The 27613-nt window shown below is 48.9% G+C and overlaps 1 protein-coding gene across 4 annotated transcripts in view; it reads left to right on the top strand.

Annotated features, from left to right (window-relative positions):
* The window catches only part of LOC133130813 (F-box/WD repeat-containing protein 7-like), a 141210-nt gene that overhangs the window by 49997 nt on the left and 63600 nt on the right, over positions 1–27613 (top strand). For 2 of the 4 annotated variants that reach the window (XM_061245679.1, XM_061245680.1), the window contains exon 3: positions 4145–4925. In XM_061245679.1, the coding sequence (XP_061101663.1) occupies positions 4214–4925 (712 nt within the window). In that variant the 5' untranslated portion in view covers positions 4145–4213. The remainder of the gene's footprint in view (positions 1–4144; positions 4926–27613) is intronic. The other 2 variants (XM_061245681.1, XM_061245682.1) reach the window with 1 other exon arrangement.

The following is a 27613-nucleotide window of genomic DNA, read 5'->3' on the forward strand; positions in this document are numbered from 1 at the left end:
TTTCCAAGGTGCATGGACACTAAGGTGCTGATGCCACTTTTAAATTATGAATGGTGGGGGATCCTTTTTTATCCTTTGTCTGAAATGGCATTTGTTCATTGGTCAAGGCGGTAAGTGTTTTTGAGCCTTTCGCCATTGTAGCTTTGTGCAAGGGCTCCCTCTGCTGGCTTTTGGCCCAAAGTGCATGTCCTGCTCTCAAAAGGAGGGAGTATGTCTTGCTGTTGCCGTTTCAATTTTTCAGACTTTCATTTTATGTGTCACGTTATAATTATTTAGTTATTAATAGGATCTGTCTTTGTTCAAACCTGTAATTTTGTTTAATAAATGTGAAATTGTTACCTTTATTTGAGGAGTCATGGGTGTTGGGCATTCTCTGTCTTGCTTATAATAGCCATTTCTCCCCCCTCCCCCGGAAGTCCTCTCAATTTTTAAATGGCCCTGCTGAGTCAATTATTTTCTGATTCAAAGTATTTAGTAGTTCAGTTTTAGTTCTATTCTGAGGGGAAAAAAAGATATTTTAACATTTTGACCAGGAGTATTGACCTTTCACTGTCATTTCATTTTAACAGATATCCCTGTGCAATGTTGATCTTCCTGTCTGGGAATTTGACAAACTTGGTTGAACCTGGGACCAGCGGGCTGTACTGGTTTTGCACAAACAATGAGCATATTAATGATTTAGTGCCATCTACTAGACTGGTCGAGCTGTAGTATCAGGTTTTTGGAGGACCTTACTGTCAGAGTATATTCGAGGGTTGGTTTATTTTCTGGTGTCCTTGGCAGTGTGGTGTCAACAGCCTTTTAAAGCCTTTGCCTCTCCGGTACCGGCCAAATGGGTTACACTGAAATTGATGTGGGTCAGGCCTAGTGCTGGCCAGTGGGTGCTGCCCTCTCTTTCAATTGCAGGAGTTTTAAATTTAGTTTTATTGGTACTTTATACCGATACTGTCACTACGATGCTTTACAGAGGAAATCAAAATGAGAACCAGCCCTGACCTGGCTTAGAGAGTGATTACAGTAATAGTGAAATGGCAAAGTAAGATTATTTAATAGCATGACGTTCCGCCCTTGAGCAATCGGCAGTCATACATTTTAATTTGATGTCACTTGTGTCTGTAACGTGTGCCACATTGTTGTATATTAACCGGAATGGTCAATTGTAGGGGCGTGATGCTGTAAGTACCTGTTCATTATGGCCATAAATAACTGTAGCTTTTTGATGTTGGTGCTTAGAGAGATTTATGGGACACTGCTGTGAATTATCCACTTTCACATTCCCATGTGATGAGGCGATGCCTCGGGATGTCTGCAGGGGTAGACTTGACTGCAGACGGCTCCTCGGTCAATGTTGGTGTGAGATCTAGATCTTGAATTCTAGGATGGCTGGGAAGACCTTCCAGGACTGAGTGGTGCACTGAGGCAAACTGGTCTCAAAGTGCCCATCTCAGAACAATGAGCCTTTGATCCTTGATCAGTCTCGAACCGTCGGCAGACATCAGGGGTGCGAAGGGAACATTTCTTGGGCCGTAGATGATTTTTACTGCATCGTTTAAGTTGTGCATGTCATTGGCCTTCTGAATCCTCCAGTCGTTTTGCAGCTTTCGAAGGGTGAGCTGCACCTCTGTTCTTGATGTTTTCCAGCCTTGTTTGTTAAACCATCCTGCATCAAGGATCCATAATGAACTGTATGCACTCTGTGCATGGTGTCGAGTAGGGTGGCGATGGTCTCCCGGAGCTTCCTACGACTGTAGCCGATGGACTGGGCTGCTGCCTTATAGAGCTTTGAGCTGATGGAGGCCTGTTTGATATCAGTCAAGCTCTGAGTTCAGAAGGAAATAGCTGTCAATGCGGAGACTGAGGTTGTTCTGTATCTAATAGTGGCATCTGCACCTTAGTGTCCAGGCCACAGTATCTTTCAGCCAGGCACTGTGCAAACGCTTCTTGCCCAACTTGCGAAGGCGATTTGGGGGCTGTACTCACTCGTTCGGGTCTGCCACAGTTTGCACTTGATCATGTGGTGGTTTGTGCAGCGATCTGTGCCCTGCATGGCGTGAGTAACAAGCACGTCCCTCGCGCCCGAGTTCTTCACTGTTCACATACATACAGTCCAGCAGGTGCCAGTGTTTAGAGCGTGGGTGCCTCCAGGACGTTCTGTGTTTGTTCTTCATCTGAAATTGTCAGTTTGTGATGGTCAGGTTATGCTCTGCATTAGAGACTTGATTGACCTCATGCCATTAGCGTTAACTTATCCAGTTCCATGCCCTTTCAACACTCTGTTCCAGATAAGGTTGTTATGGGAACCATGAAATGCCCAACCCTGGCATTGAAGTCTTCTTGCTCAAAGCTCTCATCATTGCTCGATATAATGGAGGGCCTCATCAGTGTAATAGCCTATTCTCAGAAAATGCTTACCATTCCAAATTCATCAATATCGGTGTGCATCTTGATGCTTTTGACTCTTTTTGTAGACTCAGTTCTGCTGCCTTACGCAACGCAAGACCGTCTCAGGCTGCTCCGAACCCCAAAGAATTGCCCGAACACTCATTAACATTCGAGTGAGATGTAATGCAAATTCTGTCATTGTTGCAAGACGGTCAGAGGCGCGAGGCGCTATTGTGAGCGCCGCTAGCAGCGTGCCGCGTAGCTTACCGCTCCTCAGAGCTCTGAGGGGGTCCGGGGCCTCTCCACGAATACCAATAAGCAGCGCCCTTTGTGTTCCGTCCAACCAGGGAATTGGCTCTTTCTTCTCGGCCGGACTTTGAGAACTCCATTCCGGCGTTTCGGCACGTCTTAATGCGCCAAGCGTGGTCTCCCTCGCCCCTCTCTCACAAGTGGACTCTGCAATCTCGCCCTCATTATTCTGTCTTCTCACTGCAGGAGCCAGTGACAGAAGATCAGGGACCCTTCCTGTGCTCCTGCCTCTACTTGGGGAACACCTACGGAATCAAATGTTTCTCTTTTTGCCAGACAACAATGCACAAAGTCTCTGCCCGAAAGGATTTCCTGTCCGTCTGCTCGGGTTTAATAAGTAAAGTGTGTTGCCTTTTGGACTTTGCGGCGATCCCTGAACTGCTATTGTCTGCGCTTCCTCTGTGTGTTGTGTTGTGTTTGTCTGTGTAGAGGAATGCTTTTGATAGGCTCTGTCGATTGAGCCCAGCCCTGTCACTCAAGGATCTGAGAAGTGGTCAAAAATCTCCTCTCTCAGCTGTTGAACTATTTCACTTCTTGATTTGATGCAACATTGGCGTAACTTGTGCTGCCAGAACAATGGCTGACGCACTTTCTTATCAGCTTTGACCCTTTTTAAACCAGTTCCACCCTATGTGAGGAATGCCATGTCCACATCCTTAACTTTTTGAAATTCATTATTCTTGACTGCATGTATCTGCTGCATTTTTTTTGTACCCGCATACCAGCACTGCTTATTAATGTACAATCCCTTTGCTAAGACCCCCTATATTATCCTCTATTATCCTCTCTCCCCACCTTCAAGCACAAGCTGAAGACACACCTCTTCAAGCAGCACCTCTCCCCATCCCTCCCTACCTCCCTGTGTTCTGTGACTTGCTTTGTGTATCGGTATTTTTAGTTGGCTCGGTAAGCAGTGTTTGGATAGTTAACTTTGGTCACTTTTGCTCTGTTTGTTTGTTTCTTTGTTAAAAAAAAAAAAAAATTGGCCCTCGTCCTTATCTTTGTTGTACAGGTAGCAGTTGAAATTGTACTTCCCTCTAGGGTCTTTCAGCGAACTTATCCCTGGTTATGGGTATGCACTTTGTTGTACGTCGCTCTGGATAAGAGCGTCTGCCAAATGCCAATAATGTAATGTATTTTAACTGTACTGTAACCTGACCCATTCTACCATTTGCTCTCCAAGGTCCTTCATTACATTTCTTTTACCAGTCATTCTATCTTAACTGCTACACCCATTACCTCACTGTTACCTCAGCTTCTTGCTTGTTGGTGGTTCTGGTCTGGATTTGCTTCATTTTTGCCAAAGAGAAACTGTATGAAAAGTGTTACACAAGCAAAAATGTAATTCACATTTGTTATGGTAGTTGCCAGAGCTAGAAAAGAAATGTCGCTAAAAGGTATTTTAGGAAAGTGTTTTCTTTGTAACTAAAGTGGCCGTGTCTGTGTGTTGCAGAATGCCAAGCCCCTCCCCTCCTCAGACGGCCTGGTGAAGGTGCAGGAGGTAGCAAGCTGGCTGTTGGAAATGAACCAGGATCTGCTGTCTGGGGGCAGCAGGCGGCGGAGGCCCGGGGGCTCGGGGAGAGGTAGCGGCTCCTCGGCCCGGGCGCCCCACGAGACCGGCGAGGAGGCCGAGGAGGAGGAGCACATGGACCGGGTGGTGGAGGAGGAGGAGGAGGAGGAAGAGGAGGAAGAGGAGGAGGAGGAGGGTGAGGAGGAGGAGCAGCAGCTGCCCCCGGAGCAGGGCCAGGCCGGGGAGCAGGAGCCCTGGTCCTCCGGGGCTGTGGGAGACTGTGAGGGCCAGGAGGCGGGGGACCCCGAGAGCCGGGTGAACGGGGACGAGAAGGGGGCCCGCTGGATGTGGGGGCCCGAGCAGCGGCAGCGAGACGAAGAGGAGGACGAGGAAGAGGAGGAGGAAGAGGAGGAGAACAACAACAGCAGCAGCTGCCTCCACGCTGAGGAGCAGGCCCGGGAGGAGGACCAGCAGGGACACCGCGGCGACCGGCAGGACGAGGGAGAGGAGGACGAGGAGGAAGAGGAGGAAGGGATGGACCAGGAGAGCGATGACTTTGAGCATTCTGAGGAGGAGGAGGAGGAAGAAGAGGAGGAAGAGGAGGAGGGTGATGAAGGAGAATGCTCTCCCTCCCTCAGGAACAATGTGGCAGACCCTAACGACAACGTGGACACGTCCTCGGGACGGCAGCACCCGACTCCGCCCTCGCTGTTCGAGAAGAAGGTAAGCTGGGGCGCTGGGGCGCTGGGTTTTTACTTGTTTGTTTTGTTTTTTAAGAGAAACGGAATGTTCAGACCTTCATATGATGCGATAGCGAGCAATACCTTAATTTGAAATGTAATGACTCTGTTGTCCACTAGAGGGAACCTGTGCTTCCCCCCCTTGCTGTCTGAACCACAGCGTCCCTCTAGTGGCCAACAAAGTCATCAAGCATAACATACAAAAGCTATGAACTCTTAATTCACTTGTGAAATACCAAAGTTATCAACCGTCTTATTCCGATAAGGTTATTATAGTATATGTGGACATATCCTCCCTAATCAGCAAAGAGCGTGAGCAGGCTTATCCCCGCTCCTGTATTCGTGTGATACTGAAGAGTCCGGTTCCTCTGCTCCGTCGTAAAGCCTGCCAGCCTGTGATAGATGGCCAGGGAACACGAAGGACACACGCCTTCGTGTGGAGGCCCGGACAGACGTTCACATGCACAGCAGCACGTTCTCTGGCAGAGGCCTCCCGTCCTGCACCACGTGTGTCTGACCAGCGTGTGACGTTTACCGCAGCGGGATGTTTGTGTGTAATCCACACTTTCCCACACGCTGTCAGCAGAGCCCGCACCACCTGTGGCCAGTGCTGACTTTCTGTACCTGAGGAGGATGTTTTTCGGTGAGATATGGTTAAGAGTTGATGAGGAAAGAGGAAACGGGCGGGAGAAGTTTTCTAACAGCGGGAATGTGAGACGCTGCCATGCCCTGCGAGCGGATGTGAGTGAGCAGCCTGGCACTGCTGTGTATTTACGCAAGCTGTTCGCCCCCTGGCCAGGCAAATATTTCCACTGCAGCTGTGTGTGTGTGTGTGTGTGTGTGTGTGTGTGTGTGTGTGTGTGTGTGTGTGTGTGTGTGATGGGTGTTACGGGTGTTACCACCTGTCTGCCGCGAAGGATGGGCCAGGCTGTATGCCAGCTGGGAATGGGATGCGTGTGTGTTTGTGAGTGAGTGTCTGTATACGTGTCTGTCTGTGGGTCCTGGCATGCAGGCTATTACACACACATTAATAATGATCTGCCTAGTGACTGCAGGAGAAATAAAGGCTTTTCTGTTGTATTCAGCTAACAGACCCTGCTATCCAGAGCAGCTCGCAGGGCCACCCAGGCACTGTGCAAACATGAACCTGACACTGACAAATACGGGCATGGGCATAAAACGGGAAGTAAATCCACTGGACTGTCTCTGGTATCATATGCATAAGTGAGTAGTGACATTAGCCTCCTCTCCTGCTCCCTGATTGGGATCCACACAGGGTTGGTGAGTGGCAGACAGGGCCGTTGGTGGCTGAACTGACCCTGCAGAACTCTGACGGTATGAGAGGCAGGCAGCTGAAGTACGCAGTGACAGCAGCAGTCAGCTGGAGGAGGGTTCTGTCACCACGGGGGAATGTCTCCACAGATCAGCGTTAACAAGCACATACTGGGTGTTCAGAGTGTTCTCTCTGCAGCCTGTGGGGGTGCCTTTAACCCTCAGTCGCTGTCTTCCGACTCACTTCCTGCTTCTATTGCTCTCCAGTATGATTGGCCCTTTCTCAGTATGTTCCCTACCCTGATTGGACTCTTCTCTGTGTTCCCTGCCCTGTTTGTACCTTGCTCTGTGTTCCATACTCCTTTAATCCCGAGACACCAAATAATCCAAACTGTATTGTCATCGCTATTGCTCATTTACAGTTATTGTCGTGTGCATTCTTAAATTAATTTAAAAGGGAACTATTTATTTAATATTCTCTTTATCGTTCGCCTTTTCATTACCGTGGAGACACCAGTAGGTAATTTGAGCACGGTCAGCCTTTGACCACTGTGCCATGAGACCCTTTAAACAGCAGGGGGTGCTATCAGCCAATATGCACGCATTCAATGGAACTCAAACTTCTGTGGTGGACCCTGCAACACAGGGAGAGGGGAAGAAAGGCGCATTGTTCACGCTACCCCCCCCTCCCGAAAATGCACCCATACCATCAATGCCAAGGCTCTTCCAGCAGGCCGATCCCTCAGCGGTCAGGTGAGCTCTTCTTTATATAGCCCAGTAAATGGGAGGGGCAGTGGAGATGGAACGATACAAAGACATTCTATGTCGGTCAACTCCATTTCGAACCTCTGAACTCGCCAACCCGGACACACTGAAAGCACAGCTGTTTGGAATGAATTGTAGAAATATCCTGGCATATGAATTCCCTGCATGCTCTGTAATTTTGACATGAGTAGTGCGCTTTGTGTAGCTTGTGAGACACAAGAAAACATGTTGGTATTTTGCACACATGGCAGGAGTTGGGCAGATGAAGAACCGGTTTGTGTGGGTTGTGAGGGCGAGCGCTGTCGACCCCATAATGCTGCTTGTATAATCTCTGTACCCTGCATTACCTCATTAAGGAAACCTCTTGGTGTTCAATGCTCCTTTAAACTATAGGCGGCGTAAACATGCTGAAATATTAATGAGTTTTTAAGAATGCCCACAGGACACTGTCGTGGTGCAAGTGTATCAACATTTGCTTTTGAAAAATGGTTGTGCTTAATTACCCCATACTAATGAGGGGTGATTATATTTCTAAGAAGTGCGCGAGCCGTTTTGGGAATTTGAGTGCTTTGGTTAACTCTAACCTTCTGAATTTTTCAGCCGAGCAATCTTCTGAACCATCTTAGAACTTCAGAAGGGCTGCGCCTTACTGTAATTGCCTTTGAACTGAAGGTAACAATAGGTACAATAGGTAAGATTTTTGTGTTAAACATTGTTACAAGACCATTGTAAATCCCTTCCTATCATTGAAAAAGGCTCACTGACATGTTGGCTCACCATCTGCCTGTGTTTATAGTCCTTAAATTCGGGTTTCAAAATATTTAGTTGACAAGCTGGCATTCTGTACCAAAACATCCTCTAGCTGTACAATAATTCAAGCTCATTGGTTGACAAATTGGTTCTAATTGCCACAACCAATGGCGTCTAAACATCAGGGCGTTCACAAAGAAGGGGTGGGATGAACAGTTTTGTGGGTTGAGCGTGTTTGTTGCTGCAATTCCTCTCTTGACCGTTAGAAGTCCAAAATGACCAATTGTACCTTAAAGTATTTAAACATTGGTGTTCTGAAGGGTATTTGAGAGTATTTGGGAGATGTAGTATTTTTGTGGTTAAAGCCTGCCTTTTTTCTCCTGCGAGTGAAGGACCAACTTGTGTCGCATGAGTGGATATTTGGCGGCTTGCATTACTTTTGGTTTAGGTGCGGCTGGAATGGGATTTGTGTGGCAGTCCGTGAGCTGTGTGTGCTTCTCTATAACCCAGTTACTCGGGCACGCCATGGCCTCTTTCCTTCTCCAAGACAACGGATTGAGACCGAGCCCGATTAGAACCATGGCTGACTTCAGTTAAAGCTTGATTTAACCCTTTATGGTGGAAACAGATTGTAGAAACAGTGATTATAGAATGTTCTTAACTGAACTGTTGATGCAAGTCACAACTGGTAATTGAAAGCTATGGTGTTCTACAGCATGGACTGGAAAAACCAAAGCCAAAAAAGGGTTGAAGTGTGTTGTGTGAGAGCCACTTGTCTGCTTGTGTTGTGGGAGTGTGCCCAGGACAGGGGGAGTGAGGCTTGGTTTCAGAAGAGCATGTAAACTGTCCTGTGGAGCCTTCAGGAGAACTGCGGTGGACTGCAGGGCATACACACAGCTTCTTGTAAGCACTGCATGCTGTCAGGCCCCTAACCTCTCTCAAACATCCGCCCAACATACTCTCCCATGCCAGGTCCAAAACCCTTCCAAACACATAGTTTCCTATCAGGTGCCAAACCCCTCCAAACACATACTACTCCATGCCCGGTCCCCAACTTTCTCTCATTCCTGCATTCCTTGCACTGTGCCTGACCCCAGTGTTAGCGTGTGGTCCGTGGCAGTGGAGCGGAGCACGCAGGGCTACGGGACTGAAGCACAGAAATGCTCCTTCACGGCTTCCACAGATGGTCTCGTGTCATAAACATCAAAACGCCGTTTTCTGCTTTTTGCCAGGCTAATTGCAGCTGGAGCTGAAGCTTTTCCAGGGCAGTTTGTTCTGCATCTGTGGGGCTGGTATTGCTGTTTATATGGTCAGGATGCAAGCTACTGTGAACTTTAGACCTTCACCTCCTGCACCTCCAGCTGTGCAACACAGTGCTCATTATGGAGCTCAGCTCATTCCCATTCAGTGGGCTACAATCGGAAGTAAACTCCAGTGTTTAGATATGACATGCTTTACATAATATATCATTTTTTGGAATGTCCTGTCTATTGCTTCCATAAAGCAAGCTTCCATCTCCCTCTGAATGAGCACTTTAAATATCAAAACAGAAAAAGATTGTGGACAACGTGAAACACGTTAGGGTGAACGTGTATCTGTTGCTGGCGAGTGAATGTTTTTGCAGCTCATTAAAACGCACCGATGGAACAGTGTGTGCGGATCCTCTACTAACAACTAGCGCTTAATTAAGCCTGAATACATGTGGTGACTTTTACCCTTCTGCAAGGGGTGATGCACGGTGGTTTTTCTGTGCTGTGCCTCTTGGTAATTCTTGACATGCCATGAAAGTAACTCCATCAGTAGCCTAGCAGTGCAACCCAGTGACTCTTAAAGTGATGGCTGCTGCACAGGTCCTGTTTGGAAACACGGCGTGACACTTGTAATGTCATCACGGGGGAAATTGAGCACATCGTCAGGCTGGTTCAGATCAAATCTGGCAAGAAAATACCGTTGGAATACTTTCAAGAGAGATTTGGTTGAGTGGCAGCGACTGAGTGTGAGGGCGTCTGCTGACGTCTGCTGTAATCTCCGAGAGCCGGCAGGTCGCATCTTGAGTCGAGTGTTTAAAGATGTGGCCGTTCCAGTCAGGGAACTCATTCCTCGTTATGAAAAGCATCATACCAATTAGCTCGGTGACATTCTAAGGTTATTAAAATGTAAATGTGCGATTTCCATCTGCCGTCACCGCTTCAATCGAACCCCGACTCGTACCATGTCGGACCAAAGCTTGGGGGGGGGGGGGGGTCCAGGCTGTGCCCACAGCACATCGCTGGGACATTCCTAAGATGTCTCCCCCCTGCACCATGTGACCACCTGCAGTATGCCAGCAGCCTGATGATAGCTGAGATGGCAGGAGGAGGGGTCCAGCTCCAAAGGCCTTCTCCTAACAAACAACCCCCCTCCTCCCCCCCAGCGTGGAGCGGAGTAAACAGACGAGGATCAGAGGAGCCCCCTGACTGTACTATACCCGTTTACTCTCTCTCCTGCTGCGTCCGCCTCTGCCCAGAGCCTCCCGTTCACAGGAAAACACCCTGAGGCAAGGAAGACTGTGATTAAGAGGCGCGCTACACACCGGTCTTCCTCAGGGGTGGCCGGTCCCGGTCAGGGGAGGGCCACAGCATCTGCCGGTTCTTATTTTCACCCTCAGCTTGGCACCCACTTCAGACCCTTGGAGCCAGAGGGCGAAGGAAACTGTAATCAACTGCTTTTATTAGCTGAGCGCAGGCTACCGCTCCCCAGAACCAGGTTAGGCTCCCTGGCCTCGCTCTTATGCGACATGCATTTGGCAGAACCTCTTATCCAAACTGACTTAATGAAGTGCACAAGCGCATTCTGTGGGTTAGCAAACCTGCCGGTAGCTATGGGGAAGGAGAGGTGGCAGACGAAACGAAGCGCAAACGAGTGCAAAATCGCGCTGATTTCATTAGGATGCTAATACAGTCTAGTGCCAATCAAAATCATTTGTGCGCGGCAATTTCCAGATGTTTGTGTATGGCTGGCACCTCTACCATCCCCACTTCGGTGTAAACACTGATCCTGCTTCATTCCTTCAGAAACTGGCAGCCATTTCGGTCATTTTCTAACCTGGAATTAAATCACAGGAAAAAGTGGACTTGGACTGGGGCCATGAGATACCTGCAGCCTTCCCTCTCTCATTCAGCCCGGCTCCCTGTGAGAATACGCTGCCAGCCCAGAGCACCTCATGGGAACTGATGTTCACAGCTGCACGTTTGGAAGGTGCTCTATATATGAGGGTCTGCTATACTAGCGTATTGAAATGTAGATGAGAACAGTGAAGACTGCTTGCTTTCTCACAGAAACAGCAGCCCTCCCTGTTTGTTAACAGGAGTAACAATGTTGGAGTGAAATAGCGTTCTATTACAAGGTAGCTACATAATTCCTGTGTGTAGATGTTTGTTGAAATGTTGATTAGCACAACAGTTTAATTCATTACAAACAATGGTGCTATAAACAGTGGTGTTGGTCCTGTGGGTCGGGTGATTGAGTTGTTGTAATGTGTGGGGGGGTTACTGGCCTTTTATTAGTTTCTCTATGGATTTTTATCCCAAGCAAATGACTTTGGGTTTGAGCGGGCAACCTCATTAAATTAGGAGCTAATTATTTCCCCTAACGAGCTGGACGCTCCCGAGCCCTGTCGTTAATCACTCCCCAATCACGGCAGTCCCATGCTACCGTGTCGGTGTCGGCCCTGCCGTTCGGTGCAGCCATGGTTGTGTATTCACCGCAGCCAGCCCCCCCATGTCTCCCCACCGTGAGCTCCTCCCTGTCAGTCCAAAGCGTTTGGGGAGGACGTGCCAGGGTGGCTATAATCATTGGTAATTTGTGACCGTCCACTCGCAATAGGTACAGCACCATTTTGTCTGCTTCAAAAAGGGTGAGACGAGGCTTCCATGAGCTGAATTCCGATTGGCTTGGTCACATTAAGTGAGAGCTTTCTGCTTTTGGTTTCTTGGGGATTCTAGGTAACAGAAATCTCCCCCAGACCACTCACTGGACAGCTGAGCCCATCTACCCAACAGGAGGCGCATGTACATCTGGGGACAGCAAAAGAGTAGCTTTCCCTTTCTGTCGTTCTTTCAGCAAACCGCAGCTAGCATTGAGGGCTGTGAAGGTGGAGAATGTCTCTGTTTGTTCCAATGAGCGGCCACTAGAGGGTGCCAGAGGCCCATCCCGGGGGCCCTGGGCTAACAGGTGCTGCTGCAGTGTCTCTATCTATAACAGGGGCTGTGTCGCCTGCTTATTAATCAATCATCCGTTTTCCGTATGCCACAGGACCCGGCTAATGAGCTGAATACACAATCTACTCCCAACTTCCTTGAAGGGGAGCAGGGCTGCAGTGACATTGTGGGTTTGGGGGGTTCAGATGAATGCAGCGCACTGCAACAGCCTGTGGTCTGGTCTGCCCGTGTCCACCCGGGGCCCCAGAGCAGTCACGGATTCATGTTCAGCTGGAAAATCCCAAATATCTCTCTTCCTCTCTCACACACACATACAGCACACTCCTGTTTATAAGACAGATGATTGACACACACACCCGCACACATACGTATGCATGTTCAAATATTTGTGTTTGCTGATGCACACACACATACTGACACAGCTGATATCCGGAACAGTGTAAATAATTTTATTGGGGCAAATCCGCAAAGGAGATGCCTACAGCCAAAGACCAAACCAATGGAGCAGTGAACAGAGAAACACTACTTGACATTTGTGAGCACACTCCCCAGATGAGTTCTGTGCCTCACTCTCCGTGGCAGGCCCCTTTCTTCATGCACACAAACGGTCGGGCTTTAGAGCTCTCTGATGGGGATTAAGTTGGCATAGCCTGGAAAGGCTGCTTCGCCTCTGTGTGCATTAGGACAATTACTGCTCCAACTGGAGTCCACCGTTATTTTAGGGCCGTCTCACCCAGCCAGCCAGTGAAAACTTTCCATTATGTAAATTGCAGTGGATTGTCCAGATTGTAGTTATTTCTCTTGGCTCCTCCGTTTGCCATCCTTAGTTCCTTCCCCGTCCTTTTGAAATGTAGGCTTATTTCTTGAGCATACTGCACCGAGACATGGGAATATTTCCGTGATTTATAGGCGGTGGAGCTGACTAATGCTTCCGGTTTTTTTCATTCATGTAAATTATTTCCCGTTTATACTAGGAATGTAGGGAGCTTGTTATTCGAGCACAAGAAGAATGCTAATGTACACAAGGGCTGGCCCCCACAAGTTCACAGAGCTGGATTGCGGTTTGGTTAGCATAGCGGATAGCCCATCTGTCAAGAGAAAGCTTAGCGTAGCGTAGAGTGGTATGCTTTCAGAACCGCTGAGGGTTAGGAATTGTACGGGCCTGTCGTAGGCAAAGAGAAAAGATGCCATCATTCACTTGTTCTTGGGTTTGAGTGGCAGCGCAGAGGAACAGAAACGGAACAAGGCCTTCTGTGTGGTCCCTCGCTGAAGGAAGCTCCAGCCATCCATCACGCCGTGTCAGTGGAGGTGGCCCCTTGGCTTTATGTCGGAGGCGGTTCAGGCCGGCAGAGTTAACGTCGCCAGGTGCAAGACGGGGTGTGCCACCCTTCGACCTGTGTCACCATAGCAACACTAATACAACACGGTACACACGTGCAGTAGACCATGCCTGTCGAGACCTTTTCAGCAGCCTCTTCCAATTTTTGGGGTTTGGCTTTACTTTACTTTACTGCATTTAGCAGCTGAAAAGGTTCCAAATTTTACTCCCTGACCTTCTACAACTTTACAATATGGTCTGTTGACCAATGAGGGTTTGGATAACACATTTCTTTAGGATCATCTTTACATGGAGATGGTAAACCTGTTCTGGTTCTCTACTGTCTGAGTAGGAGGCCTGAATGTGTCCTGAATGGAATCTTCCAACAGCCCTGACGCTGGGTTTTAGGGCACCTGCAGACTGCAGATGGGGGTGGAGGGGTTTGCAGGGATCCCTCTGGTGAGGTATCTGCACGTCAGCATCAGCCCCAGCATTCCCCTGTCTGCCCAGGTTTGTCTCACCGCTGCGTGACGGAGACTGGATCTCAGACTGAGTTTCCAGTTCCCTGCGGCTCACTGCACAGAACCTTCTGACTGACCTGACGCACCAAGTCAGAAGTTTGTCTCCGTGATCTGATGGTGTGGACCCAGGGTCGTTTTGTAAACCTTTTCTGTCAGACTGCCATTTTAAAATGAACAGAATACTGAAAATGCAGCTTCCGGGTGCGTTTTGTGTTGGGAGGACTATGTATAACCGCTGCTGTAGTTTCTATGTCGTGAAACCGAAATGTATAGAAATGCCCTTTATTAAAATCTGACAATGCACTTTAACCGCGTGTTTTATTAAAATTATCCCAAATTTGTCCCAAACATTATGGAGGCACTGTATGTGACCCGTGAGTATGGTGATTGAGTGACTGTCACAGGCCGTGGGGGTCTCACCCCTCTGTTTTGGACCATTAGGACCTTCTCCCATGTGGAATGGGGTCCTTGTGAACTTCAGGTCAGAAATGCAGGAGGAGAAAGTGTGCCCTGCAATGTTTACTGGCTGTCTGCACAGCAAGGTTGTGTGTTTGTTTCGGTACGTTCAAGCATGCTGTCTGTCCCTTCAGCCAAGCTGACGGCCCTGGTGTACAGACCAGGGTGAGAAGTACATCCAAAAACCATACTGCTTCATTCTTGGCACGTAAGTCTTACTTCACCTGCGAACACTGTAACCTCAGTCTCCCCTTGATATATTTTTTTAAAAAGTTGTGAGTCTAGGAGTTTAGAGGCTCCACAAAAACCCCATGGCATGTAGGATTAGGGATTCCTTCCAGCATAAGGCTTTGCGTCGCATTCTGCAGGACCCTAGGTTAAATCCCTGAGATTGTTGCCATTCCTGCCGATTATATTTGCCTGATCATGTTAACATACAGGAGCTCAGTAATGCGTGCATGGCACATAGCTTCACACTGGAAAAAAAAGAAAAAGAAAAAACCTTTTGAATGTAGTTGTGGATTAACTCGGTGTTTATAGCAAAAGTAGCCGTCCGAACATTTCAGGGAAAATCTTGACTGTTCCTACTTTGTATCTTTGGTAAACCTCTGGAATATACACTCACTGAGCACTTTATTCACCTAATCAGCCAATCATGTGGCAGCAGTGCAATGCATAAAATCCTGCACATATGGGTCAAAATGTGACCTAAGTGACTTTGACCGTGAAATTATCGCTGGTGCCAGACAGGGTAGTTTGAGTGTCTGAAGAGCATCTCTGAACATGCAACGTGTCAAATCTCTACGTGGATAGGCTGCAGCAGCAGAAGACTCGAGCCTAAAAGTCTAATACATACCTAATAAAGTGCTCACTGAGTGTATAAGCACTGAGACACGTCCTGTTAAGGGAAAAGCCGTTTGCTCTCTTAAATGGGAAATTCATACGCTGACAAAGTACAGTTTCGTGACTTGTGAATTATTCAGAGTGCCGCAAAGCCTTGCAGGCAAAAATAAACTTAGAGTTAATGTGATTTGTGAGAAGCGCAATATTTTTTGGCAGGTGTTTTACAAACAGAGTAGGGTAGGGTAATGGGGGGAGAACCTCCTTCGTTATTCCAGCAGGTCTTTGTGAATCACTTGGAAAGTGATATTTTTCCAGGAGCCTTCCTTTGAGGTGGTTCTGTGCCCTGAAAGACACTTTGGGCAGTGCTGTACCTCCCAAATGTTGGAGCTTGGAAAGGGTTGAGCGAGGCCCTGATGCACTGTCTGCAGAAATCAACCTGCACTACATTACGCATCTTCCATAAGCATTCATGCCAGTCATTTAATTCTTCTCTACTTGCTTGCAGTACTAGTTAGTTTATCCACTGACGTTTTGACATATTTTTTGGCTACATTCACTTGTGAAGTTTGAGAAGTGAGGATTGAAGAAAATGTCTCACACCACAGCTTTAATGTGTTCTCTTCTCAGGGCACTGTTGGCTGTGTGTGGTGTATATGTGACCGGCTGTGTGTGGTGTATGTGTGACCGGCTGTTGATTTCTGTGCTGTAATGGCTTCACTTCAGTTCTGTGATCAGACAACTTAAAATAGGAAACCAATATTTTTCCAGATACTGTCCTTTTTAAAAAATGTATTTGTTCCAGTTCAGAGCTTCAGAAATATGAACATACAGTAAGTTCCTCTGAAGTAACTGGTTATGGATATTGAATTCCTGCTGTTCTGTCTCTTGAATTACTTTTGAGTCTAGTAGGAATTTAAGGTGCGTTGTGCCTTTATGCTTACCTTGCAGTAAGGGAGCCCTCATGTTCTGTCACCACAGGTTAACTATTTAAAGAACAGCTGTTGTCAGCATGTAGCACACAGTCCATGCACTGTCCCAAGGGAAGTAGGGGTGAATATAACAAAAAGATTCCACCTAGAAAAGACTGAAGGATGCATACGTGGTTGTGTCATGCTGTCAGCAGGTGCATGAGTGGCAACCTTGACCAGGCTTCCTCTACTGACCTGACCAAAGCATAGTCAAGGTGACCTGAATGCCCCCATAACAGACCCCGCGTGTCCGTCCTTTCCCCATGGGCTGTTAATGAAAAGTCTGAGTGGAGTTTGAGCCGCTTTAGCCCGGTTTTTACATGCTGGAGTTGGTGCAGGTATGGGCGCCCTGTGGGAACAATGGCGTGTGAAAGGGAGAAGGTGGGCTCTGGAGGCCCTCCGTGGGACAGGAAGCTGTGTCAGGGACATCTCTGCTGCTGGCCCGAGGGTCACATTCCTCCCGCAGCCGGGTGGTGTGGGTGTGGATTCCGGTGCAGCTGGTGGAGGGAGGGAGGGAGGGAGGGGGAAGGTCCTCTGTAGGGAGGGCAGCAGCTGCGCCCCCTGGCAGGCGGGGGGCGCCGCGTGACGTGCTTCTCCGGGACGCTTTAAAGGGAAGTGTTGGGCTGCCACCCCAGCTCTGATCTGGACAGTTGAAGCGGTGAAGCCCTCTCTGCACATTCGGTTTGAGGTTCCAGAAGAAGACGGCAGCACCCAACACCCACGGCGCTGTTCCCCGCGCTGTCCCGCGTCCGTACGGCTCGCCCAACCTGCCCGGCTCCGGCTGCCTTTACCGGGACATGAACTACTAGCCCCCAGCAGCGATGCTGCGGCATTGCCCCATCCCCGGCTTGGCCGTGGCTAGCCCCCGGAGGAAGATGCCCAAGGTCCCGGCGGAGAAGGAGAAGGAGAAGGAGAAGGAGAAGGAGAAGGAGAAGGGCCGGGGCGCGGAGCCGGCCCCCGCTGCCAAGGCGGTCAAGGAGGCTCCCCCCCCGCAGAAAGTGCTCCGGATCTTCAGCATCAACATCATCGCCCAGGGGCTGCCCTTCTGCCGCCGCAGGGTGAGTGAGCCCAGCGAGGACGCCTTCCCCCCCGCCTCAAATGCCAGAGGTCGTCCCGCTCCCAGCCCGCCCCACCACTCCTTCAGACCCCCTTCTGCCCGGGGCTGGGTACTCTGCCACCGCAGGGGCATTGTTGCATTTATCGCACCTTGTCATTGCTTTTACTCTGCCGTGCAGATGGCACGCGGTCGGTCTGGTGTTTTCAGGGTTTGGCTGTTTGTTAGCTCTCTGTAAAGCTAGGTGAAAGGGTCCTGTGGTGGCTCCTGCTCGTTTTTTCCTGCTGAGTTGAAAAGGGAAAAGGTTTTATGGGCATGTTTTTGTTGAAAGTAAACCGACGCAGTGGTCGTCGTTAAAATAGCACTGACCTCTATGACGTGACCACCCGTTTTGAAGATGATCACAAACACTCGAACCCTCCAGTGTCTGTCTGCTCTTGTCGACTCCCTTTCAGAGCTTGCTGCGTTTGATCTGCTCTGATTCGTCCAAAGTTCGGTTTCATTATGTGTACACAGAAGGTCAAGAGATTGCATCTTGCTGAGTTGCCTTTTGTCTCTGAAAAAGATTTCTTTCTATCCGGGAGGTTTAATCATAATCCTTAGCAACAAGGCTATTTTCTGTTAATTTTTCTTTTTCAAGGACAGAGCATTTTGGCTTTGGTCGTTGAATTAAAGGTGCTTTTGAATTAAGGCTTTACCTGTACCTGTGGAGCATTGAGAATGAACCTGTGGAGAACTGGCATGTACTCTAGTTATTTTTGTAAAGTTGAATACTCTTTGATATTCATCCACTTGATGTCTACTTGATTATACCATGCATATTTTAATGTCTTATTTATGTTCCATAACAATTTCCCAAATGTGTGTTCTAGATGTGGATCACAGTAATTTAGATCCCCAAAGTAATCTCTTTGAAGTGCGCATTCTTCAGGTGAAGTGGCTTTGGAATCATTGGCTGATCAGCGGAACGAAGTGAAATGAACTTGCAGTTGAGTTGAGAGGTTTTGAACAGCTTGGAAGTTATTCAGGGGAAACTTTAACAACAATCTCCATCGACTCGCACCCGGTTAGGCGCCGCCACGCGGCGTCGTCGGGTCTTTACCTTTGGAATCGCACAGTGTTCTTCAGATTGGTGAAATTTCGCTATAATTCATCATATGTCCATATCGGCCCACACTGGAAGGCTCGGGGCTCCATCTCGACTCGCCCGCGACAACAACGTGCATCCACGTTTCGCCATCGTGTTCGCCTGACAGTGGAGCGCCTCCCCACTGTCCATCGGCTCCCCGCGACTGACCTTAAAAAGACTGGCAGTGACGCTCCTATTTATAGTGTGCACGCAGTATCGATTCGAATGAAAGCCAGCTGTTGCCCACTTAGATGGTGCTATACAGAGCTTATCTGCATTTGACCAGTCTTCTAAAGAGAGCTTTACATTGGGCTTGACATAGGAAGGCAATGCAATATTACACCCCGACAACTGCTAACATGGCTTACTTGTGCCTGGACCTAAATTAAGCTGTTTAATAGGGTAGGCGAAGGGCTGGAAGAGAATGAGTTTTGCTGGGTTGCAGAGATGCGTAAGGGGAAACCCCAGAGTACGGTTCCTTTTAAAAAAGGCAACTACTCCACATGCCGGAGTAATAGAGGCCTTATTTAGCGTAGCAGTACACCGTGGCAAAAGCGCAAAAAATGATGCTCTTATGGAAGTCCCCGGATGACGATTCCCCAGGTTCCGCTTTCGTGGAGATTCTGCCAGGTGTAACTGAAGCTCCTCTTCCTGTCTTGAGTCAAATGGTCCCCTTCTGTTGTTGCATGGTCACCTTTATCGGTGAAGTCACCTCACCGTGTAGGCCTGGGCGTATGTAGATGTCAGTAGATGCATCGGATGGAATGAGATGCATTTTAATTTTTAATATTCAAAAAGACATTCAGAAAAGTGCCAGCCTTGCCAAAACGCGTAACTGTTATAAATTCCAGCTATCGAAATTTGGCATGGGTTCACAGAAAGACCTTTGTCAGTGAAGTTGAATTGTTCTCCCTATGTGAGTGATTAAGACTTTAGACTTGCTCTGAATGGCTTCATTACCAAATAGCTTATATCAAAAGGCCATTCCATTGATGGAAGTCCATCCATCTGATAGATTTCTAGACCATTAGTGTAATCCACACTGAAGGCATGCTTTCCAAAATGATGCTTGCGTACGCACTTTCACCTTATGTGGGCTGAGGTTGGCACTGTCGGGGCCGCAGCGATTTTTGGATTTGCTCTTGTACCTGTGCAGAATTGAATTGCCTCCTCTCAGTTCAAGCTAGCAGTCAAACGGGCTTGGCTTATTCAGCTAAAGCTAGTCTCTGAAAACAGCAGTGCTAAATGCGTACACAGGTAGGCCTTTATTTTGTACAGGAGAGAAGTGTAGCTAGACCAGAAAGAACAGAAGGCTGTGTTTGAAAGCTGCATATCGAGATGGTGCTAACACATGCTCGCTAACACAGGGTTAGTCTTGGGTGGGGTCTCCCACAAAGGTCACCCATGACAATTAATTTACGGTACAGCAGCCAGAACTCTTGTGGTTTCTTTATGTGCCAGATTCATGTTGCACAGGGTCGCACAATGAGGGGGTCTGTAGGGCTGCCAACGCCGGTGGGGCATAACTCTCCAATAAATGCCATGGCAGTCTCCCCGCCTGATCGCACGGGAAGGAAAACTTTCAATGGGCGGCAGCGGAGGCGGCGAGGAGAATAATTGAGTGGGAAATAAACGGGGGGGAAAGCTAGCAAATCCTGGTTCTCATCTCGCAGGGTGTCAGGACCGGGCGAGAGAGCGTGTCCTCTGATCAGACTCTCCAAAATAACCTTGGTTCAGTGCCCTGTGTAAAGATGGGTGCTCCGCTCTCAAACCCTGGCTTAGGCCACACCGTGATTTACTGTGTGTTGCCGGGCAGCAGCCCAGCTACCGCAGAATGTTCTCACAGTGTTGCTGCAATGTTGTGGCGATGTTATAACATTGACAAATGGTATGTCCATGTTGAAGTGATCCCCATGAATCATCTGTTGCCCTTCTCTGTACAACCTAATGATTTTGCAGTTTTTAAAATACAGTTAAGATACAGTCTTAGGTGAGGTGCCATAACTTGTGTAACCTTATTGCTTTAGTCAGTGCCCTCCTGTGCAAATAGGTGTAAGCGTAAAATGTGTGCTGTGTAAGTTGCTGTGGTTGTGCTGTAAAATCAATACTGTGATGTTATTTGTTGTTTCTGCTTTTCTCCGGTGTAGTTCTCTCTAACTGTGTCCATGCTTTTGTGTGCCTGTGTTTGGTTTACTTTCTGCCTCCCGGCACCTGATCCAAGATCGGTTTGCCTAGTGGTAATCATAAATCCAGGAATGCGGTTATAATAAAGAAAAGGGTCAGTCCTTGAGGGTGGAAGATATTAATCCATCATTTAATCCCTTGAATGCCTCGGCTCACGGAAGCTTAGAGAGAGTGAGAGCTAACACCTCTTATTCACCTGTGCCCTCTGACCCCAAGCCTGGTTACCTGCTGGTTTTACACACGCCAGGCTCCAGAGCAGCAAAGACTGTCTCTCTGTCTCTCTGTCTCTCTGTCTCTCTGTCTCTCTGTCGCTCTGTCGCTCTGTCGCTCTGTCTCTCTGTCTCTCTGTCTCTCTGTCTCTCTGTCTCTCTGTCTCTCTGTCTCTCTGTCTCTCTGTCTCTCTGTCGCTCTGTCGCTCTGTCGCTCTGTCTCTCTGTCTCTCTGTCTCTCTGTCTCTCTGTCTCTCTGTCTCTCTGTCTCTCTGTCGCTCGGTCTGTTATTGGTATTGTAATGTGTGCTTATGTCTACGCATATGTTTTTGTATGTGGATGGTAGTGTTTGCAGTGTTTGTGAAGCGGAGACCCTGATGGAGTTTACAGTTACGAGGGCTGCTGGATTAGCCCTTGCAACAGTAAGCTCTGAGATGTAATTGGTCTGACTTTGCCCAAAAATTGCCTTTAGGATTGCATTTGTGTGCTGGGTTCAGCATTAAAATGCCCGACTTCCTGCGAAGCTAGCGGTCTGTCTTCCAATCTGAAGAGCATGTTTAATTCCCCTACATCGGGGACCTCGCCTTTGCTTTTCCTTCAGAAAAATGGATAAATAAAGCTCATGTCTTCGCTTGCCAAAATAGCCGGCTTCCCCCGGGCAGGATTAATATTTAAGGATACAACTATGTTTCTTTGTTTTCATTCATTTATGCCTTTGAAATAAGGCTCTTAGTGGGCAGCCCAATCGTGTGCCACTGCCCGACAGCCTGACGCCCTGGCCCTCAACATGACGCCCTGGCCTACAGCCTGGGGCCCTGGCCTACAGCATGGGGCCTTGGCCTACAGCATGGGGCCCTGGCCTACAGCATGGGGCCCTGGCCTACAGCATGGGGCCCTGGCATACTGCATGGGGCCCTGGCCTACAGCATGGGGCCCTGGCCTACAGCATGGGGCCCTGGCCTACAGCATGGGGCTCTGGCCTACAGCATGGAGCCCTGGCCTACAGCATGGGGCCCTGGCCTACAGCATGGGGCCCTGGCCTACAGCATGGGGCCCTGGCCTACAGCATGGGGCCCTGGCCTACAGCATGGGGCTCTGGCCTACAGCATGGAGCCCTGGCCTACTCTGAGTGCTGGAGCCACACAAGGGCTTGGTCACAGCAGGTGGCCTCAGTGAATGGAATAGATGGAATTTCTCCCAGTCTCGCTGGGACAATTGCGGCCGCATTATTTCAGCTTTCATTGGCTGCATATTTATGCTTAATAGCACATTTTTGCCATATCTATTGCCAAATGGCATTTTAGATGAGTGCAGCTGGACTAATTACTTTTTTCTTTTCTTTTTTTTCTCTCCTTGTTGAAGTATCCAGGTGAAATTACTGACTGCCGTGTTCTAAATGAGGAAATTCTTGACCAGTGTTCCTCTTACAAATATTGTACATGGAGAATAATGTGTACATGTATATCAGATTGTCCATGTCAGAAGAACATTGTTTACACAGAAAGATTCCACTGCTGTCTGTGAAATCCCTCAGATCCGCAGAAAACATGCGACTTCTGTCAGCTTGCTGGGATCCCGGCTTTATAAATAGCCGCGGACCTGGATAGAGTTTCCAGTAAAAACGTGCCAAAGAGGAGCCGTCTCCTTTCCCAGGGTCGGAGGGGGAATCCAGCTGTTGCGGGAGACGCTTATCAGCAGGGACTGCTTCCCCCGGCGTCTGAGACATCCTCAAGGTTTGGGTCATTGCCGGGGCCATGCGGTCCGGTAACACGATCCGGCCCAGCCCCTGACAGCAATGTCCTCCGCGTCCAGAAAAGCACCATTTGTCGCAGGAGAGATTGATCACTTGACGAGCAGAACGCGGGTGTGCAGAACACTGCTGTAGGAGATGAATTCTTCCTGCAGAAACTTCAGGTTCTTTCAAAAGTTGTTGGGTTTGTTGGCACCTGCGGCTGGGCAGTCTGTATTCCTGGACTGCAATGCGCTGACTCACTCCCCGTGTCTTCTGTCTGTAGCTCTCCAGACCAGGGAAAAGGAAATGAAGGGATGTCAAGCTGAGTAGTGCGACCTTTGGGTGGTTTTTTTTGGGGGGGGGGGTTTTTTTTTTTTGGAAAGGTGTTGAAGAGAACCTCAGCCTGTTTGTTGAGGGCTGTAGCAGAGATATATGAACATTGGGCTCTCCTTTGAGGACTAGGGCTGGATGATTGAACTCTTTTGTACGGGGTGACGTGGTCCCTCGGCTGGTTTGGAAAGGGCTTGAGCATGGTGATTTGACACTGGGGCCTTGTGCGTTCTGCAGGGCCTTAGTCTTGGCCCAGTCTCGAGTTGGAACAGGGCAGATCGCAGTGAGCCGGCATGTGTCCCCATCGATCGTATGTCACAAACCAGCTTCTCGTCTTACTCCAAGTCCATTTCCAGGAGAATGAGATAAAAATGACTACATTATTTTTACTGTAAAATACTTCCTTTGGCCTGGTGATTAAGTGCACAGGGGATTCAGTCTTGTGCTCTTTAATTAGGTTTCTGTATTTTCTTTATTAATCCACCACTGTTAGCCTTGATCTTTACGTTGGCTTAGTGTCCGTCTTCACACAGTAGTTAGGACCTGTCTTCTCTCGTGTCTGTGTGAGGGTGTTTTTTTTAAATCCCAGGTCTACTTTCAGACCCGTCCATGGCCTGCCTCCCAGTCTACTGTTCTGCCCCAGCCCACTTCTGGACCCCTACTGATGTGCATTTAGCCTAGTTTATGGTTTGCTTGAAGTCCAGTTCTGTATCACTGTCTGTCTGGCCCAGACCAGTCTCTTATAGACTCCTATTGCCGGTGACTACAGTACGGATAAGCGGCTTAATCCAATTTGATAACCTCGCCCCATGGGTGGGATTTGTCCATGGCGGTTAACCAATCGAGATGGGCCATGCGATTAGTGCATCCCGCCCCATATTACGTGGGCATGGCTATCCATGGATTCTGTGAGGAGCAGCTCCGGCCCTCGTTTTCTGAGAGTATTTAAACGGCAGTGCTTCCCTTCAGAAAAACCAGGTCAAGCAAAGCAGAGGGGGAACGGTAGTCAAGGAACCCATTTTTGAAAGGGCAATTTCTGTCAAATTGTACTGAATCTTTACAACTCTCAGTAACTAGCTCACCACTTGGGTATGCTCTAGATCTGAGCATCAGCTTTGTGACTGTGAAATGAATTCAGTGTTCAGTGTTACTCCATTCAATTGTGTGTTCACTCCCAGAGTTACCCTAGTTCCCTTTGTTACCCTAGAGTTGCAGTATCACTCCCCTCATAAATTGGGTCTACTGGGTAGGGGTAGTGTGTTTGTTTTTGTTTAGCCATTTAGTTTTCCTGGTTTCCCTGGTGGTATTATTAGCCTTGTGAGTTAAGTGGTCTACACTGCCTGTTGGGCAGTGCCAGTCTGGCATCACAAATACCAATGGCTGCATCTACAGGCAGACTGGCACTGTGGAGGAGGTCCGAGTGGTCTCGTCTTATACCGCCCAATGGCATTTGAGCCCCCTGCGGTCATGGTGAAGAATGTGCCGTGTGCACATACTTAAGCTTACCTGATTGTGCCCCAGGGAAAGATTAGGCTTCAGGTCCGGCCGAAACACCAAGACCTGCCTCCTCAGCAGACTGCCCCGTTCTATTTATCCCGCTGTGAGTCATGTCCTTGACTGTCTAGGCTGCAGTCCCAGCAGCAGGGCAATTGTGTTTATACCCAGTGCCCCCTCCCACAGAGCAGTAATCTGGTCACCAGGCATACACAGAGCACCGGCTGAGTCATCACGCCAGCCTTCTGCGCACCGTGAATATGCCATAAACATATTCTGGAGAAAAGGGGTAGCAGCTTTTAAGGGCTGTGGCCTGGGGTCTGCAGTTGGTATAGCACATTCTTGTACCCTCCTATATTAAGTAATTCCTCATATTGCGAGTCTCTATGAAGCATGCACAGTTAACTATGTTACTGTTATAGTAATTGTATTATAACTGGGAATGAGGCTGTTTTAATGTGTCACACCTTGGGGTGTTCAATACTAGCCTTAACGCAGTCCTCCGTACTCTACAGCGTTGTCAGAACGATGAGCTTAGATGGGTTAATGGCCTTTTCTTGTTCCCAGACGTGTTCTCATGTCCCATTCTGTGTTTTATAAAATAGTAATGTCACGCTTATGCAAGTGTTATGAATTATGGAGGTTGTACAAATGTGCACTCTGCCGGCAGTGCTACTGTGTGTCCTTTTAAAGAAAGCCGAGGATAGGCCAGAATGAGCCCTGGCTGTTGTTCGGATGGGGGGCAGTTTTGCTGCTCCGCAGCCTCTATTAATATCTGCGGTCAGGAAACTGCTCCCGTCTGCTGTACACCCGAGCGACCGGGAGGAGCCCTCTCTACAACCCGATCGCTGCCGTCTGCAGAGAGCCCCGAACGGGAGGTGTCTTTCAGGTCCGAGCCCCCAGTCCTTCCCCTTCTCCTCGTCTTTATTGCCACGGGCCGCGCCGCTCCTGTCCGTCCTCGTGTCCAGCCCACCCCCCGAATCTCGTCTCGCCAGCCCCGCCCGCCCTGCTCCGCCCCGCTCCTGGGAGAGGTGGGATTCCTGCTCCCCCCCTCGGCTCCAAATAACCCAGGGAAGGCATTTGCCCGGAGCTATTCTGAGCCAGTTTCATTCCCAGGCAGAGACCTGCCGGCCAGCCCGCCGCCCGCAAGCCCAGCCTATCCTCCCCAACGAGAGTTAAGCCTTTTCCACCTGGCTTGTAGCCGGCCACTCAGTTGAATTTTCCCTTTTGACAAAAATACGTTGGCCTAAAAGCTGGGATAAACAAGGGTCCGTTCATGGCCAATAATGTTTTGCATTGTTTTTAAGAGCAGTTGAGTTCTTCTACCCCTCAGCTGAACTCTACCGGCTAGTTATAAACATGTGAAACGTACACATGTATGTTCCCCTGGGGACCTTCTCAGTTTCTGTGTGAAATGTTACACTGGTGGTTATTGAGCCTGATTCTGCACATGTGAAAAATGCTAACCTCAAACGCTCCTAGAGTGGGAGTGCGGTGCGGTCTGAGCATGCTCGTCAGTAGTGTGAGCCCTGGGGCGGGGCGATGCGTGGGCTCCCACCTGCTGGAAGGCCGTGTGGAGGTGCTGACATTTTCAGCACCGCGGCGCTGACAGGCCTCGTGAAGGCTCTTCTCTTTTCAGAGGAATGCGTTTCGGGCTTCGCCACCTGGCGTCTCAGTTTCCTCGTCTGCGCACGCACCGATAGCACTCTCGCTTCCTCGACTTTGACATCATCATCCTCATTGTCTGCTTTGACGCCATTATCATCACCCTCGTCGTGGCATGGTGCTTGAGCAGTGTAACCAAAGGCAACAAATCAAAGAAAGGGACCGTGTTTTTCTGTTTAACGGGAGCTATGGGGTTTATGCCATGTAACTCCTGCTCTAAAGCGCCCTGGTCCTCATTAGCATTTGTTTCATAGTTCAGTGAGGTTCTCCCAGCAGCCGACACTGTAAACCAGGCTGTCAATCTGCCCACTGCTTCATTACCACTGAAAAATGCTGTTTGTCAGCTGGAGTTTCTTAGTAACGGTTTGCTCCCCATCCCGTAAGAGTGTAAAGTACCATATTTTAAGCGTGGAAATGATCAATGCTGCTTATTGGTCAACTTGGCATGCTGTTGACGCTAGGTCCTTCTTGTGCGGGTGAGCATTCGCTTGCCCTCCGTTTTCTTTTTTCATTTTTCAAATTATTTATGCATGTAACCTCCCCCCCCATGTTCTGGGAGCGGTTCCAGGCCTGACATACAAGCTGTTTAGTGATCCAGTTTCCTCTGCTCCCCACCACCACAAACTCACCACCACAACCTCCAACTCCCTCCCAAATTTTAGGTACGTATCCCCCCCCCCCCCCCCCCCCTCCCCCACCAACTAACCTTGTTCCACGGCCATCTGTAATTGGGCCATCAGCGTCGGAGACAGCCGGAGAAACAGATAGCTGTAATTGATGTGGCTGTCTGCACGGTTTGTTTAATCTGCGCATAAACCCCAAGCCTCTGTGTGTGGTCCCGCCGGCCCTGCTGGAACAAGCCGGGCATTTCTAGGCTGAACGTTTCAGATGCAGGGCATATCAGCGGTCACAAGATCCGGAGCACACACGGGCCAGGTCCTGCACATCACATCAGCCCATCAGAAGTGCTCAGCCCATAGACCGGGAGAAAGAGGCTCTGCTTAGAGTCGTTTTGTAAATTAACAGTTTCGTTATGCTCTTGATTGGAAATTCGAACCCTGAGCCTCCGAAGCAGTCAGAGGATGAAGGGCTTGCCCAGCCGAGTCCTGTTTCCTCCCGAGGTTTTTATCTATAGCTCTACCTAGGGAGTGTTTTCTTGGCACGGTGTCCCCTGGTGTGCCTTTGTGAGGTTTTTTTTCGTTAGGCTGGGGTCAGCTGTAAAGAGTTTTGCCAAATGTGATGTGTAAATAAATGTGATTTACACTCTTGGCTGTTCAGTTTAAATGGCTTTGTCTAAAACTCACTTCCACCTCTTTGTTTCGAGAAGGTGTGTATGATCTGCGCCTTTACTCTTTACTCAAAAGGCTGATTTTCTGCCGTGGCCTTTTTATGGGGGGGAATTGTGACATTTTAATGTGTGGTAATTCATTATAGCTCCCGGGAGGGGAGATTCAGCACCGTAACCCCCGGGTTGTGCAGCTTCCCCGATCTGAGTGCAGTACCTTGCTCTTACCACTAGATGGTGAAAAGACACCTCCAGGGCGATCCATTAAAGTGCCGGCTCTCACACTTGTTTTCTTTCTTCGATTATGGAAAGGAATCCCAGCTCAGCTGGCTGGTCAGCCTTCTTCAGATTGTGGAGGCAGGTCACACGGTTTTGGGTCTCATCTTGCAGAGAGAGCCATGTGTGTTTTGAGTGTCTGTGCACAATTGTGCCTTTAGCAGGTAAGGCTACTCAAGACTACTTGTCTCTCTTAGGAGGTAAGGCTGTTCAACCCTTAAG

This window comes from Conger conger, chromosome 6 (genome assembly GCF_963514075.1).
Source record: "Conger conger chromosome 6, fConCon1.1, whole genome shotgun sequence".
NCBI lineage: Eukaryota > Metazoa > Chordata > Actinopteri > Anguilliformes > Congridae > Conger > Conger conger.